General features: G+C 39.1%; 1 protein-coding gene across 2 annotated transcripts in view; it reads left to right on the top strand.

Moving 5' to 3' along the window:
* Positions 1–18,180, top strand: part of LOC137274701 (translation factor Guf1, mitochondrial-like) — a 73,797-nt gene that overhangs the window by 27,228 nt on the left and 28,389 nt on the right. For both annotated transcript variants that reach the window (XM_067808049.1, XM_067808050.1), the window contains exon 8: positions 10,624–10,736. In XM_067808049.1, coding sequence (XP_067664150.1) covers positions 10,624–10,736 — 113 coding nt within the window. The remainder of the gene's footprint in view (positions 1–10,623; positions 10,737–18,180) is intronic.

Genomic DNA, 18,180 nt, shown 5'->3' with positions numbered 1-18,180 from the left:
GCGATCAAACGAAACACAATAGTCGACAATGTGGTCAATGAACTTGATCTATACTCTGTGAATATCAGGGATTACTTAACAACAATGGTTGGATATGAGATTGACAGATGATAACAATCTACATGGTAGTGGGCGCCGCATCGAAAATGGAAGCGAGGAGATAACCATTCAAATAACGAAGAAGGCTCAATCACCCAGGAAATTGTATGTATATTTATATGTAATTATGGACACACAACTTAATGTAGACCAACCAATTGCACAACCAATTTAAAGGAAAACCAACGTTGTTCCTCCTGAATGACTGCAGTGCTAGCAGATATAAAACAAAAATAAGAGACATGTTATCGTATTTAGCCTTCTCTGGCCGACACGCAAATCATGGCATCTGGGTGCTGACACAAAAATTCAACTCTTATTTTTGAAAGATTTGAGGGAGCAGATGTGATGGGTGGTATTATTTCACTGCAAGGACAGGGATTCGTTTGAGAACGATGTGATGAGTAAATCAGAACAGGAATGGGTGAAAAAACAGCTCACTGAAACTAAACACGCCATGTTCGTGTTGAAAAACGACCAACTATTGGATTACCAAGTAATGATCTAGCGGTCGCCATAGTGAATATTTGTAATGACCTGTGGTAGGCCTAGTAATTTTTAGTAATTTTTAGTAATGTTTCAGTAATTTTTAGTAATGGTCGTTTTTGAAGTTTTTGTCATGTGTAACTTAATCTTTATCTCTCTGAGTTTAGTGTATGTTGGTTATTATTTTTTAAAAGTTAAAACAAGATAAATTTATTATAAAATGGAGCGTGATGAATTACTAGAACAACTTTTAGTTTCAGAGGAACAAAAGGACGAGTGGCGAGACAGACTGATAACACTGGTCGTGGGTGGTAAGGGAAAACAATATTTAGGCGACAACATCACTGCTGACAAAATTCAGAAAATTTCAGATGAGGAAATCAATAAATTATACGCTAGGTGTGAGGCACAACTCGAGGCCGAGATGACAAAAGTCATAGGTTCTACTATTACCTAGATTTACACCAGCATAGCGTTGCACTTTTTACCTATCCTACCTGAACGTTGTCTTTATTTGTGGGTGGACTTAGAGAAGGACCCGTTTATTGATAATGCCTTGAGCTACATCAGTTGTGCTTTGTATCATAAATACGGTATGTATCTAGCCCCGATGACAGCAGCGATCATCACAGCAAAGCGTTGTAAATTTAATAAAACACTTTCTGAGAAGCGATTGCATTGTGTGTACATGCAGTGTGTGGAACAGAACAGCAATCCAAGCGACTCCTTCGCCTGGATGAAAAAGGCTGGTCTCAAATGTGAAACTGAGGGCTTTCCTTCCAACAAACCTGATCTTGTCCTTTTTGATGAAGCCAATGAAATTATTTATATCATTGAATTTGTTTTCCCTTTTGACAGCAATGTGCATGGCTAGATTCAGGAAAAGCATGATAAATATGCGGACCCCGCCTTTGAAATGTCTCGCTTGCATCCCAAGTACACTGTCGTCAGGCTTCCCATTGTTCTTGGTGCCCTTGGTTTGGTACCTCCTGATCTCATGGTGCAGATCAGGAGAGTGCCCGGGTTCTCCACCAGGAGCACAGCCCATCTAACAATCTGGGTAATGCAGAAGGCTGCAGTCTCCGAAAAGTTCTTGGTGGGTTCGACTAGGCAGTATTCCTGGGAGAAATCCCTTTCGCTGTCTGGGCTGCGTGTAGAGGGCGCGAGGTCCCTGAGATGATGATGAGCTTTACCAGTCTGACTGTGCCAGGATCACCCGAACCCTCTCTACTGCATTCTATCCTAATCTGTAAAATAATAATATTATAAAACATGGATGCTGCCCAGGAAGTGATAACCAAGGTGGACAGCCCAGCAATGGACAGCACACAGGAGCCAGTGACACAAGTCACCAAGAAGAAGAACCAAAAAAGAGTTGAAGCTGGGAGGAAAAATGCCAGACACAAAAAAAATAATAATTACATGTGGGTGGCTGTAGGTGATGTAGTAGCTACTGCCGCTGTTTCATTATATATGTTGTGTGGGGTCCTGCGGACAGCCAACTACACCACAGCCAGTTGTGGACAGCCGACCCACATATTATGTCATAATTTAAATTATATATTTCCCTGAATATATGTTACGTCTAAGGGAAAATCATCTGTTAACAATGCATACCACGCATTAGTGGTTTCTGGGTTAGCAGTAGGGTATGCTCAGTTGAATAAAATGATTTTAAAGCAACCAACTATAAAACTCGACTTTGATCTACAAGATATTTTTATGCTTACTATGAACATTAGTATGGCGATGGCCACCAAGGACATTCTGGTAGAGCAAGGTATTATACCTGAAAGTATTTTAAAGTAATATATATTAAATGGCCACTGTAGCAATGATGGTTGGTGGGGCTCTTCTGAATGCCCTAGCATTTTCTGGGAGTAATTTTCTGTTGTCTCAAGTAGGAGAGTCAAACGCGGCTGAGGTAGAAGCGGAGCGGAAACGGCACAATATAGCTGTAAAAAACTACAGGCCGCACAGGCTGAATACGCTATAAGACGAATGAAGAGACTATATTTTTTGTTAATAATCAACTCCAATGCGAAAATCATCCTGTTAGAACATTCGAGGACATCGATGAAGCTATGAAAGAATACTACGTGTTAATGGGTAAACAACTGGAACCATTAGTAGAACCATCTCAGTATTACACTCCTTCAAAGGGTTAGAAAGATTGTGAATTGGTCTTCGTGGCACTTGATTTAACTGCGACAATGTTAATGGTTAAACAGTTGGACTAAATACACAAATTAGTATATCACAAAAAAGGAGAACAGCGCCGTACACTGGAAAAAAGTTCACCTTTACAAGCTTGTAAATCTCTTGTAAAGATGATGTTTACAAGACATTTACAATTCTGCAAAGATGATGTTTACAAGACATTTACAATTTGTAAAGATCCACAAGGGGAGATAACTGGTGGGTGATGGTAAAATGGTCTGCAAGGCCTCAAATTCACACCTAATAAATCCCAAAGGCTAATGACAGTTTGACCCCTGGACATAATTAATGAGGTGAAAATAAAGAGTGGGTGAAATAAGAGTGGGACAGACCACTGTTCAGTGGACAGGGGTCACTCTGTTAGGGGTAGGATGCTGATGCTCTTACTACAGTGTTCGGTGGAGTGAAGATGCATGGGTGTTCCTTTCACTATGCGCAAGCTGTTTAGAAAAGAATTCCGACTCAGTATCCCACTTATTTTGTGTTTGGGAACAGTGAATAACAATAACCATAAACAATATCACCTTGTGACCTGTGATAATATGCTAAATGATAGAGATTGTGTTATGATAACATAACACATGACAGTATATGTTGCTATGAATCATGTGGTCGATCCAACCCTTACCAATAGTACCAGTGATACAGATGGGATAGGTCACCTTTGTGAAATATTTCACAATCATGTTTGATTTTTGTTGTTTCTGTTGATTCTTCCTTTCTGTGGTCAGCCAAGCAACAATCCACCATAATCCCATAAAATCATTGAGGCATGAAGTCCCATAAGCCGAATTAACTGTACCTAACTGAATAATTTTAGGCTTCGTGGGACTACACCTGTTGTACACGGGCTAGCTGCAGTTAACACATACTGTTATATTTAACAACTAAACAATAACCTTCAGGAATGGAACCCCATGACAGAAATGTGCCCTGGACAAATAACAGGTTGGAGGTTGGCATGGGAGGTCAAAGTAACTTGTTGGAAAAGCCCATCCCAACGTTTTCGAGATGATAAATTTCATGTTGGACTGGAGACGCAAAAAAATATACTGAACATCGTGCTCATGGAACGAAACTTTCTAAAAGGTCACATAAAAAAGGAAAACACAACTTTGCAGATTCTGATACCATTCAGTATGCAGTTACCGAAACAAATCATAAAAAATGCCAATTCAACCTATAAAGAAAAAAAAAGGCGATGGGGAAAACACCGCGAATTCTGAGTTCAAGCGATTCACTAAATTTCCCCCAGCGCTGGGGGAAGAAGTTGTTTCAACAGTTGTGCTGCGCTGCGCCCATAATGCATGCGCAGTGAATAGGTTCGCAGAGCTTGAAACAGTATGCATGCCCGAAGTATGAGATCGTGAGCAGTAGTCTAATCTTGGTTGTATACACAAACAAGTAAATAATCTACTCGTTACATAAAAAAACATGTTGATTGTAAGAAGCAGCCTCTATCACAGAGAAAGCTTAATGTCTGGTTTATTGACACCTAAATGTATGGCTGCCTGTCTGCTAAAGACAATATGCAATACACAGCTTCAATCATTGACCACTTGCAATTTAAACTTAACACCTATCAGGCTATACGCCATAAACAAAATAAATTGATTGATGACTCCTGCACCGGAGTCCTGTCTCTGCCACATTATGTAATTCAGCAGGTGTGATACTTGTACATATGACATGTTTTTATGTCTATGGGTTGCAAAGAAACTACATCCGTTTTTCTCGGATGATTTGATCTCACGGAAACTGGTGCAAATGCTTGTCTGTTTCAAGTCCTGCGTTTTACTTTGACGAATGACAGTTTCCAGTAGTTCACCATCTCTACTGAGATGATTTTTGATTGGATCGAACGCAAATTCAGAGATGGGTTTAAAAAACCCAACATCTGTACATACATTCTTTATGGATAACAACATAGTGTATATGATTTTGTTTGACAATGGTATATCAATCCATACGGAAATCCAGGGATACTCTACAATACTCTATATAGGCTCCCTGGTACAACATATTGCACTTCTGAATCCCGATTGTACGCTTATAATTTTTTTTATTTTCTTACAAATAGCAGAACTGATATAATGAAATATATGTTACTAGTACTGATAGTGGTGGAATATTTGACATGTTGATATTTCATATGTTTTTGGGGTGTTTTTTTATCTCATGATCAATAGTGGTAACGCCAAATACTAGTAAGTTCTTATCCACCTTGTGCCTGTAAAATACACAGAATGGCCTTCGTTCGACTTTGTGCATTGTCATTTTATTCACATGGCATAGGAACCATATTTGAGGTGTGGCTGGTCACACTGCTTCCATTTCCCTCGCTACTCTGCTGCATCTTTATTGGATAAAAAATTGGATAAAAAACATTTTGAAATTGTTTCTGCTGAGTTGTAGGCTGGTTTGACATCTTGCAGTGTCATCATCGCGATAATGCGCCGAGGAGTGGGTTGTTTAGGTGGTGAAAGTTGTAATGTGCTGAATTTGGTTTATGACGCGTTAACAAGGAATTTAGCATATCATAACATTGAAATAAATTTGATGTTCGCTTGATAGTGCTCCGTGGTCAATACTGCAGTGTTGATGGAAATGGTATTCTGTAATGCAGAATTTGTTTCACTCTTATAATACTCCCATCTTTCATGCGAATTAAATTATTCCAAAACAAATAGATAGTGTCAAGCTTACACTAGATGTTTATTTACAGATTACAAGAAGAAAGAGGAAGATTAAATTTCATACGGAAACATTCCATTTACAAATATACAATAAAAAACAATGGGGTAGCATTGTAGTTGTTCATTCTTTAATACTTGTTCATATTTTGCTTTCTTACGGCTGGGGAGGTCTGTCTGTTGCATCCCTTCGACTTGATTTCTGAAGAAAACAATCAATATGATTATACTTGAATTAAGTGAATGGTAAGCCAATGTGAAAATAGAATCAATGGTTATTCTCATAATCTCATAGCAAGTATTATTGATACTTGTGTATTTAGTGCATTAGAACACAGGTGTTGTATGGTACAACCTTTTTCCTCCTTTGAAAGATCACACGGATTAATACTGAGGGGTGATTGTTACTATATCTCCCAGCCTTGAACAAAGCCTCAACACACAACAAGGCCTAATCCCTTGTTCATTGATGAGCAAGTCATGTCAGTAAGGGTTCATTAATTAACAAGGCCTAATGCCTTATATGACAGTGGGATGCTCATTTTTTGTTGTGCACTGATGCATATAGGACAGAGCATTAAGCAGAACTGCAATACCTTGAAACTCATCGTGTGGAATAACGAGGAGAGCTGCCTTAGCGTCCTTATTCTGTCCTGTTTCCAACCTGAAAAAATACAATTCTAAATTTATTGTCAGCACAATGAAGTTAAATTCATGTTGAGGTTATTTTAGAAACACTGGAAGTTTTACTTGTTGAATTGTTTAATGCTTTGAAACTCTTGCAGTTACTGTATTTAAATCATACTAAAGTATATTCTTACGTCTGTTGTGGATTTAGGGTCATTCCTCTTACAGACTCAGCATTCCGTAGAACCTGCCTCACAGTTGTCTGTGAAAGTAAATTCATGGGAAAAATGCAGTTAGCATTTTGAAAAACCTAACAAAATAAGTATCAGGTATTGCAACTAAAGTCTCAAATAAAGTCGAATTATTGCTAATACAACATCGTATAAGAGTATCTTGTCTGAAAACGTTACAAACATTTACAAAGAAATAAACAATCAATTTAGTTTTTAAAATAAATTTGTATTAAATTTGATTTTGAAATGCCTAACGATTTTGAAAAGGATATATCTATTAAAGTCACTATTCCATCCATATAATGACGTGTGATATGGGAACCCAAAATACGTATATGCATGAATACTGGGATTAGTCTGTATTGCTCCGTTATTGTTGTTTTTGATGAAACCTATCTCTTAAAACATAAAACAGAATGTTTTACGTCTGTAAGAATACGTCCAAAATCAGTCTTATACTAATTATACATTATAATTGAAATTACATGCAACAGGTAATCCTTCAGCTCAACCACAAAACACAGCTGGTGTTACCTGGGGAATATATTCCACCCCCATAGCCTGATTAAGTCCCAGGAAGGATATTTATGACATTTAATAAACCTTTGATCAGCCAATTAGTCGGGCTGTTGTTCTCATATCGTGATTCAATATACTAAACACTTACTGAATGGCAGGGATACTCTACGACTCTGTGTATTGAGCTCCCTGCTAAATGATATGGTAGTCTTGAGTGTAAGATTTCTCAGCAACAATGCTGCTGAAGGAACACGTGGCATCAGGACTGCCTTACTGATTTTACAAATATTATACTTGCGTCATCTGCAATATACTCACCTGAGCTGAATGTGCCCTCTGAAGAAATATCGCTGACAGACATTCTGAACGGCTTTGTAGATGTAAAGTCTCAAATTCACGACAGCAAAAATGTTCGTATGTTGGTGTGCAATGATCAACTGCATTTTCCCATCGGGTGTTCATATATGTATTTAGATCTCAAAAGGTCATCAAGTTACTTTGAGTTACTCTTCCTCTCTGTAACTTCTCCCACCAAGAAATACAATGGACAGTGCACGTGTACACAACGGTTTGTGAAACATGTAAATAAAGGTATGTCACTTTAATATGAATTTTACCAATTGACCATGTTGTTGAAATAGACTATTGTTCATCAAGACTAAGCATTATCAAAACACTAACTCAAATCAGCCAAATAATCCCACTAGTGGTATCCTCTTTGGACTGAAGTTGTTTGTTTTAAGAGTAAGAGGATTATAAGGCATGCTCAAATGGGTTTGGTCGTTTAACTAATCCCACACAGCCATCACCAGCAGAGGGAATGATTTACACATCTCATTTTTTGTGCTTAATTATTGTGTTTGTTTTTTATTGATAAAAAATGAAATGGGATTGTGAACAGCTTTACAGTTTATATCGACACTGGTACCATACAACATACAATACAAAATTTAAATGCAGCATGTGTTGTCACATATGTATATAAATTTGAATTACAAACATGGGTAAAGCTTGAAGACAATCTTATATGGAAACAGTGAATTATCTGATCTTAATAATCTGTCCATCTTAAGATCTGCCTACCTCTTCGTCACTGCTTCGTTTAGATTTGATACTAAATATGACTGAAGAATTAACCTCGTGGTTTGTCATATGATAAGCTTGTATTAGGAACTTTGGTTTATTTACCTTTGTAAAGTGCATTCCACACATACAAACTGATTGTATCAATATAGAGCATTTATGAGAATGTTATTGGTGTCTTGATGGTAAAATTGTGGATGCTCACTGAAGCAACCATAGACTTAAGACAACAAACATCTTCAAGCAGAAAGGAAGACCATGACAGAGTATGGAAAAGTTTTTTCCCATCTTTTTTAAGTCAGTTGTGTATGAAGTGAACTATCACTGTTGACACTGATGATGTATGATTGTGTAGCACTTTAAGAATTTACGAAAGTTACCAAATGCAAAGCAGAGTGTACAGTTATGTAAGTTATGTTTTATGTATGAATGATAAATTAAAAATTTATGTACGCCGAACATAAATGCAGGTTGTGGAGTGGAGTGACTTGCAGTCAGCTGTCTGCGGTCACTTTTTGTGAACAAACCCAGCCTGTGATGGGTAGTGTCTGTTTTTTCAGAGTTTGTGAATAATGGGGTCTAGATCGCGTTATTGATATTATTTATCTTATATATTGGGCGTGAGCCCGTTCCACCATTACTTATGCTACTCTGTTACATCCTATACGGATTTTCTTCACATTGTCAGGGATGTGTAACAATCATAGATTCTCAACAAAGAACTTCCACGGAATACTCGTTTGCTAGAGGGGTATCTCGATTTTTTCACATGGAGATCGGTGGTAGTATAGGAACTATTATTATAAGTGTAAGATTTTAATGTTGCAATAGATAAAGGTCACATGCAACCAAAAATTCAAACATAATTAAAACACAATTAGCACTCGTTCATGACATATAGTTACAATGCTGCTTGTAAAAAAAAAATAAACAAAATTATAAGCGTACAATCGTGATTCAACAGTACAATATTTTGAACTTGGGCTTACTTCCCTCGAAATGAAGCCCTCAGGAGACCGAATCCAGACATGGCGGGTGGGTGTGCACTCATGTGTAACAATGGCTTCCAATTGGCTGGTTCATTTGCTGATATGCTGAGTCCTCATTGTGTGTACAGAAAGATGATCTGTCTGATGGGCATTTTAGAAGTATGGCGAGTCACGGGAAAGTAAGATTGTTTATGGATAACAACTACTTTTATTGTATTTGATGCATCGTTTCAGTATGGTGTCATATTCCGTTGTCAAACAAAATCATATACACTAGAAAAGTAGTTGTTCATAAGGAATGCAAAAAGATGTGTTGGGTTTTGTAGATACATATTCTCTGTATTTGCGTTCAATCCAATCTCCAATCAAAAATCACCTCAGTCGAGCTGACTGGTTTTAAACTGTCGTTCGTCCAAGTACAAAGCAGGACTTGAAACTGACAAGAGTTTGCGCCAGTTTTAATCACATCCGGACATAAAAGCATGGCTTGTGTACAAGTATCACGCCTGCCTAATTACATAATGTGGCAGAGACAGGATTCTGGTGCACGAGTCATGAATCAATTTATTTTGTTTATGGCATATAACCTGATAGGTATTAAGTTCAAATTGCATGTGGTCAATGATTGTAGCTGTGTACTGCATGTTGTCTTTAGCAGACAGGCAGGCAGACATATGGGTGTCAATAAACCAGACATTGAGCTTTCTCTGTCACAGAGGCCGCTTTCCACAATCAACAAGTTTTTTTTATGTAACAGGTAGATTATTTACTTGTTTGTGTACCAAGATTGGACTACTACTCATGACCACATGCTACGGGCATGCATACTGTTTCAAGCTCTGCGAACCTATTCACTGTGCATGCGTTATGGGCGCAGCATAGCACAACTGTTGAAACCACTTTTTCCCCCAGCGCTGGAGCGTTTGAACTCCGATTTCGCAGGCATTTTTTTCATCGCATTTTTGTCAACTTTATAGGTTGAATGGGCATTTTTAATGATTTGTTTCGTTAAGTGCGTACCGAAAGGTATCGGAATCTGCAAACTTGTTTTTTATGTTGCATGTGACCTTTGAAGAATTACTGTTGGGAATAACATAAGAGTTGATAACGTATACAAAGAAGTTTCATTATTTCATAGACAGAGCAAGTCTCGGGTTCTGTCATGGGAAATGCTGTGACAATATACCGACTTTTCATGGTGTTTTCCCTGTTATCTTCTATCATGTCAATTCATACTGCATTTGGACATTAAACAAACAATGCTTTGATCTGAACTAAAAATCAAAGCAAAACGTGTCAGTTAATGGCTTTTCATCGTAAATGATCATTTTTTCAATGAAAGTGACCATGGCAACACAGTTGCAGGGTTCTGTCTTTTCATGAGTCAGGAACTAGACTGGAAGTGAGATGTTGGACCATCGTTTATATCAATTTTGATCAAAAGGAATGTTATCGCCCCTCGCAACAAAAAGATTGCCCATTATCCATCATTTATGGTTTATATGTATGATAAAGCACTCTTAAACATTTATGGTTCGGAAAGTAAGACCTGGAGCGCTACACGCTTTGAGTCTTACTTCTCCCCACCCACTGGTCTCAGGTCTTACTTTCCCTATCATAACCTCGCAGTCATGCTTTATCCTACACTACACTGCCAACAATGTTTACTTGCAGACCGTCATGTGACCCCCGGAAACCGCTGAAGGCGTTGCTCTTTGACTCGTGGTATAACCAGTACAAGGGTGTGATAGCCCAAATAGCCATCTGTGACGGACACATCAAGAGGGGTGAGACATCCTCATCACTGTAACATGTAGTGTGTAGACTAACACAGGACAGTGTGTCATTATATCTATGATAGAGTGTCATATCTATGTTTACACACCAAAGGGAGGCGACTCTAACGTGCAACCTGAAAGGTGTGCTGCTAAAACACTATAGTTGTGATATGAAATGTAATTGAGAACAACTATCACTCAATCAATAACAAAACACATTACAGAAAATACTCTCTCTTAACACTCTCCCCCTTAAGGAAAAGAAAGTTCCACAGAAAGTGTTTCTTACAATCATAGCAACATAACATGCATAATAACATGACATACAATGATATGAATAACATGGGAAATATCTTACTATGATATATAGCATGGTATGAAAAACGGGGTGAATTTCAACCAACAATTTTATCATTGAGACCCTGCGGACTGAACGTGTGGAGCTCGAAAATCCACTTAAGTTCCGTGGAGCGTCAGAGTTTAGTGGTGGTCTCCCGCTGAGGTTGTGCCTTGAGTTGAGTGATAATGGTGTATCAACTCGTGTAAGAAACAATATGTAGGTGAAACCAAAAGGGCGTTCAGAACCAGGCTGTCTGAACATTTTGCAGATGTCACACATAAGAGAGACAAACCCGTTGCTCACCATTTTGATCTGCCAAATCACCACAAGAGTGACTTACGATACACCATTGTCTGATGAAACTAGTCACCTTAGCGCTAGCATCACAGCCCCTCCTCGCCCACTTCGGTCTCTATTTTTCTCCCCTGTATGATATATAACAGATATGATAGATAGCAGAATTACTATGATATAATGCAAATACACTCATACAGCATCATCAAGTCGTGATACGTTCACAGCGTGAAACGTGCATGAGCACAAACAGTGTCTTTCCCTTTAGTGTGTCTGATCACAAGATTGAACCCTTACAAGGTCATAAGTCTCTGATTCTTGTTCTTCATTTTATGAAGAAAAGTCAAGGGATTGTGATCAGTAAACACTTCAATTGGTAAAGTAGTGGTACCTAGGTACACTTCAAAATGCTGTAAAGCTAACAAAATACCTAATGTCTCTTTCTCAGTTGTTAAAAATAATCTTTGATGATTGTCAAACTTCTTGAAAAAATAACAAATTGGATGTTTTAATTCCTGAATCATCTTCTTCAATCAAATCAGGACAGCACCTGCACCTACATCACTTGCATCAATTTGCAGCTTAAATACTCTCTCAAAATTTGGTGCTTGACTGTGAATTTGGTGAATTTGTGAGTATGGCTTTGCCTTTCTCAAATGCAGTCTGACAACTGCTATCCCACTGAAATTTATATACTTTTTGTCCCAAAAAGTTTGGTAAGTGGTGATACAACCTCTGAGATATTTTGACAAAACTATCAATAATAGCCAGCCATACCCAAGATCCTCATGAGTTCCTCTGTAAGACTGAGGTATTGGAAAACGTACAATGGCTTCAACCTTTGTGCCCTTCAACATGCCCTAAAACTTCAACTTGGGCCTTCCCAAATTCACACTTAGATTCACTGTCAATTTTGCTTCAGGCAGTCTTTCGAAGAAAGCACAAGCTCCTTTAAGATGTTTTTTCCCGCTCCATGTCATAATTGATGACATCATCCAGGTAAGTTTTGACAATATCAAGACCAGATGTCACAAAGCTGACGAGTCTCTCGAACGTCGCTGGTGCATTCTTCAGACCAAACGGCATCACTTTTTTATTGATACAGTCCATCTGGTGTAGCGCATGCCGATTTTTTTCTTTGCACGGTCTGTAAGTAGAATCTCCCAGAAGTCCTTCAGTAAGTCTTAATTTGTATTGTTATTGACATATATATCTAGCTTGACCAATGCGATCAATGCAATTGGCCGCTCTCGGAATGGGATATGAATCAGTTCACGAGAGTGCATTGACAGCTTTCATGTCAGCACAGCAGCACCAATCACCTCCACCACTCTTTGGAACAAGAACACATGGTGAATTCCATGGACTGTCACTGGGTTCAATAATGTCATTGTCCAGCATGTGTTTCACTTCTTTCTGCAGAATTTCACGTTTTACAGGATGCATCCAATATGGGTGTTGCTTTACAGGCACAGCATCACCTACATCTATATCATGGCTAACAACATCAGTTTGATCAGGCACATCAGGAAATAAGTGAGAGAACTCATATCTGACATTTGAACATTCTACTCAGGGGATGAATGTGATAGTTTCTCATCAAAGTGAGCGAACACATCAGAATTTCTCAGCTTTGGTGAAACATTATCACTAAGGTCATCAAACTTCACATTGCTAACACCATCATCAGTGTTGTCCACATTGTTCCCTAGTACAATCAGTACCTGGGGAGAGTGTGGCAATGCAACTGACCTGTTTGGTTTCTGACCTGTCATGATATTTCTTTATCATGTTTGCATAACACAACCTCTTTTGTTTATGACAGCTGGGCATCTGACATGGTCTGTGTTGCTAGACTTTTTGTCAACAACATATGGACCTTGATATCTAGCTCTCAGTGGTTGACTAGGAATGGGAAGTAAGACTAACACTTTCTCACCACATGTGAAATTTATTTCTTTTAACTTTCATTTTTGCTTTTGAAACTTTGTCTGGCCAACTCACATGCTTTTGAAAGTCTGTCCTGTCTAGAAGATTGATCTCAGGACTGTCATTGAGCCATTGTTCTTTTAAATGTTTTAGTAGTCCGTGCACACTGTGATGAAATACCAGCATAAAGGGCTAACCCTAAACTTTCCTGAACTGGCTCCCTGACCGCAAACAACAACAAATGCACACCCTCACCCAAATCTTTCTATGTCTCAAAACATTGTCTTGATCATATTCTCCAAAGTTTGATGAAACCTCTCTAAAGCTCCCTCTGACTCAAGATGATAAGCACTAGACCTAACTTGCTTAATACCCAACTGGTACATGGCTTGTTGAAACACCTCAGACATAAGGTTTGAGCCCTATCAGACTGAACAACAACTGGCAAACCAACTAGGGTGAAAAACTTGACCAATGCCTTGACAATCACAGGAACAACAATCGTGCAAAGTGGAATTTGTTCAGGAAATCTGGTAGAAGCATACATGATAGTGAGCAAATACTGATTACCAGACTTAGTCATGGCATGCATGACAGGTGTTCCAATATTCAGCTGCATCTTGTCTCAAACTGGACCAAAGGAAATGTGCCAAAATTTTCTCACAAGTTTTGTTTCCATCCAGATGACCAACCATGGGACTTTCATGTGCCAACGAAAATACATGCTTTCGAAATAATTTTGGTACCACAATTTGATGATACAATTCCCAATCATCCTCTGCAGGAACATCCAGCGACCTATATTTCCTCCTCAGAATACCATTCTTGTTGTAATAACAAACTGGAACCTTGCTAGCCTTCTCAAAAGAAACAGCTTCACCAGCCAACTTCTGCACTTCAACATGCTCACCCTGCGCACTAATAAGCTGCTCTCTGGAAAGAATGTGTCCACCACCTGACAAACTATCTGACTTATCAAGAGACCTGAAGAGCTACTACTACTACTCATCATTCTCTACCTCTCACAAAGAATGATCATAAATGGAATCATTCTGCAAAGAAGTCTTGGAAGAAATGCCTTTCAACATTGAATGAGTCACTGCACAAGAAGAAAAAATACCCAGAAATTCATCCTCCAACTTTTCTGTACCAACTGAACTCTCCGGCAAAACAGTGAGAGTTGGATCAGCACCAAACACTCTTCAGAACCATCTGGAAAGAAAAGCTTGGGCGCAGTGGACACAAAAGCATTTGGGGAACCTGCAGCCTGATTTTTAAACTGGAATTTGTAACATGCAGAAATCAAATGACCTGACTTCTTACAATATGCCCAAACAAGATCAGAACCACTGGTAGTCTTAGACTTTGACTGTAAAGAATGTGACTGATTGCCACTAGAACTGAACCTGTTCTAACACCACTGTAACCTGCATGTCCTAAAAACTTGCCCGGGGAAAAGCCCTTATGGCTAGAAAACTTTGCATTACCTGGAGATCTAGAAGAACTCTTGTGAGTCAAACAGTCATCATCTGCCAACATCGCTGTAAGTCATCAACCTTTTGTGAGCATTTCTGACGATAAGCCTCAGGAACTAACTCATAAGACCTCGAAAGTGTGCCCTTGACAAGATCATAGTCCGAGCTTTGCTGTATCGACAAGGCTGAATAAGCATCCTGAGCTTTAACTCTTCAAAACAGTTTGCAGTAGCATAATCCATGACTTCCTAGGCCACTTGAGATTTTCAGCAACCTTTTCAAAATGTAGAAATATTTGTCAACTTCTTTCTCATCAAAAAGGGTGTAAGAGTCTAACATGCCTTGCAATGTCAAAAAAGGAAGAATGGAGGGAGATTTTTCAAGCTTTTTTCAATCAGTTTCTCTGCCAATTTCCAATTTTTTCAGTTCTGTTTCTTTTTCTTTTCCATATTCCATTTCTTCTTATTTCCCGTTGATCTGAACATTCCTCTTGAACCATTTCCAAAACATCATGTTCGAAAACTCTCTCATCAATGTGGTGATTCAACACTAGTTTCAAAATCTGAAATTTGCTCATTGCAGGTTTTCGCATCAAGTTTGGGATGTGAAGAAATTTGCAACAAATCTGATTTGCACAACTGACTGACTGTCTCAGGGTCAGTGGACAATGCAAACTTCTCAAGTTAGAACACCAATTTGCTGGTTCCACAATGAACTTGTTGCAAAAGTACAAAAAATTTGAAATAAATTTCACAATAGGTCACAAATGTCAAATGAAATTCTATCCTAGACAAGCCCACAATTTTGTTATGGTGCATAGTTTGCCGTGACAAACGGTATAAAAAATCTTCTCAGAACCAGCAAAATATAACACAGACAAGTCAAAGATATTCAGTATTATGTATGAAGCAGAGAGCATGATACAATGATTCACAATATTCACTAATACAATGATACAATGCAAGTGAGTAAAATCTAAAGTAATGGGTTACAAATATAATATCAACTCACCAAAGTCTTGGTTTGAGAGTGAGGAACAGTTATACTGAATGTTACACAGCAATGTTGGATGTAGGTCGATGTTGACAATCAGACAAAGAGATAGACAGATGTATATAGCCCAATGGTGACAACTCCAGTAAATCCGTGTGTGGGTGTGGGTGTGTGGGTGGATGGGTGTGGGTGTGGGTGTGTTCCGTCAACACAACAACCAGCCCTATATATACAGTCACTGATTCTTGTGCATTCCAGCGAAGTATGGAACCTTCGTGATCGGCGAGTGTTTACACACCAAAGGGAGGCATCTCTAAAGCGCTACCTTAAAGGGCTCTTGGACTCCCAGGAACCTCCCAGACAGATGTCACCAGGCGTCTCCACATTAACCAGTCCACCATCAGCCGTCTTGTCAGTAGACATCGGCAAACCGGAAGCATTGCAGACCAACAAAGACCTGGTCAACTTCCGGTAACAATGCCAAGACAAGACCGACAAATGCGACTGGCTTACCTCAGAGACCGCTTCCGGACAGCAGCAACAACAGCAGCAAACATCATAGGCAGGCATGGCAGGCGAATCCACCTCATTACAGTTCAAGGACACCTGAGACAAGCAGGGTTACGGCCCTGACACCCCTACCGTGATCCCATCTTACAGCCATGTCACTGCCAAGCCCGATGACAATTTGCTCACCGGTATGGGTGTCAACCATGACTTTTCTTCCGGAGAATTGTGTTTTCTGATAAGTCGAGGTACTGCGTGTCCTTTGTTGATGGACGAGAATATGTTTACCGGCGACATGGTGAACGTTATGCCAATGGATGTGTGCGACACCGAGATCGATTCAGTGGTGGCAGCGTGATGGTTTTTGGGGCAATAAACGCACGTTTCAGGAGTGATCTTTATGTCATCCAGGGGAATCTCACAGCACAGCGCTATGTGGATGAAATTCTTAGGGCTGAAGTCTTTCCTTTACCTCGCCGTCACCAATGACCCCGACGTCAGTTGATTGTCCAGCATGACAACGCACGTCCTCACGCCGCAAGCATCACACAAGCTTTCATCCAACAATCAGGGATCAATGTGATGGACTGGCCCTCATATTCACCAGATTTGAACCCTATTGAACACCTCTGGGATGAACAGGGAAGACAGAAATGACCTTGGCCTTGCAGTAAGAATGGAGAAACATTCCAATGGCGTTTATCACTCGCCTCTGTGACTCTATACCTTAGCATATCCATACTTGTGCCCGGGCTGATGGTGGCCACACAAGATACTGACTGTTAGTGTGAGGGTAGCTTACTTTGAATGACGTCATTCTTGTACTGTTGAAACTTCTGCATTGTTTTTTTCTTTGTACTGAATGTTCATTCAATGAGCTTTTGAGAAATAATACCAATTGATTTCATCTCTGGTCTTTTTCATTATTTTTTCCATATAAAATTTGGCTATGCATTTTCATAGTCCTTCAGTATATTAGTGTGTCATCATATATGTATTAGAGTGTCATCCTGTCTGTCTATGATAGTGTGTCATCATATATGTATTAGAGTGTCATCCTGTCTGTCTATGATAGTGTGTCATCATCTGTATGATGGTGTGACATCATTTCTATGTTAGTGTGTCATTAGTGTTGGGTATTTTCACTATCCAGTATTGGATTACCAAAACAATCCATCATCAGTTAAAGTTCGATCATAAAATTAGTGTTTAGCTTCCAGGCAAACATATTTGTAAAAGAGAAAGCAGTGTGATACAAGACTATTACAAGTCTTGTCACTGGATGATACCGGTCACATACATACGGTACAGCCATGTGAGCCAATCAGGGATCTCCTTACATGCTTCCTTTTATTACAAAATATTGACTTACATAAGCGAGTAAGTGAGTGAGTTTAGTTTTGCGCCATACTCAGCAATATTCCAGCTGTATGGTGATGGTCTGTAAATAATCATGTCTGGGCCAGACAATCAAGTGATCAACAGCATGAGCATCGATCTGTGCAACTGGGAACCAATGACATGTGTCAACAAAGTCAGCGAGTCTGACCACCCAATCCTGTTAGTCGCCTCTTACAACAAGTATGGTTGCCTTTTATGACAAGCATGGGCTGCTGAAGGTCTATTCTACCTTCTATTAACCAGTCATGATCGATTGCAGATAGCGTGTTCGATTTCCTGATTACTATTTTTTTACTGATCAATCATCGATGACATTGATTAATCAAACACCACCATGTGTCATCATATCTGTATCAGTGTGTCATCATGTCTATGTTAGTGTGTCATCATGTCTGTAATAGTGTCATCATCTCTATGTTAGTGTCTCATCATATCTGTATCAGTGTGTCACCATGTCTGTATTAAAGTGTCATCACATGTGTCATCATGTCTATGTTAGTGTGTCATCATGTCT

The sequence above is a fragment of the Haliotis asinina genome, chromosome 2 (genome assembly GCF_037392515.1).
Source record: "Haliotis asinina isolate JCU_RB_2024 chromosome 2, JCU_Hal_asi_v2, whole genome shotgun sequence".
NCBI classification, from domain to species: Eukaryota; Metazoa; Mollusca; class Gastropoda; order Lepetellida; family Haliotidae; genus Haliotis; species Haliotis asinina.
The sequence above is the reverse complement of the archived record's forward strand: the minus strand, read 5'-3'. Positions and strand labels throughout refer to the sequence as shown.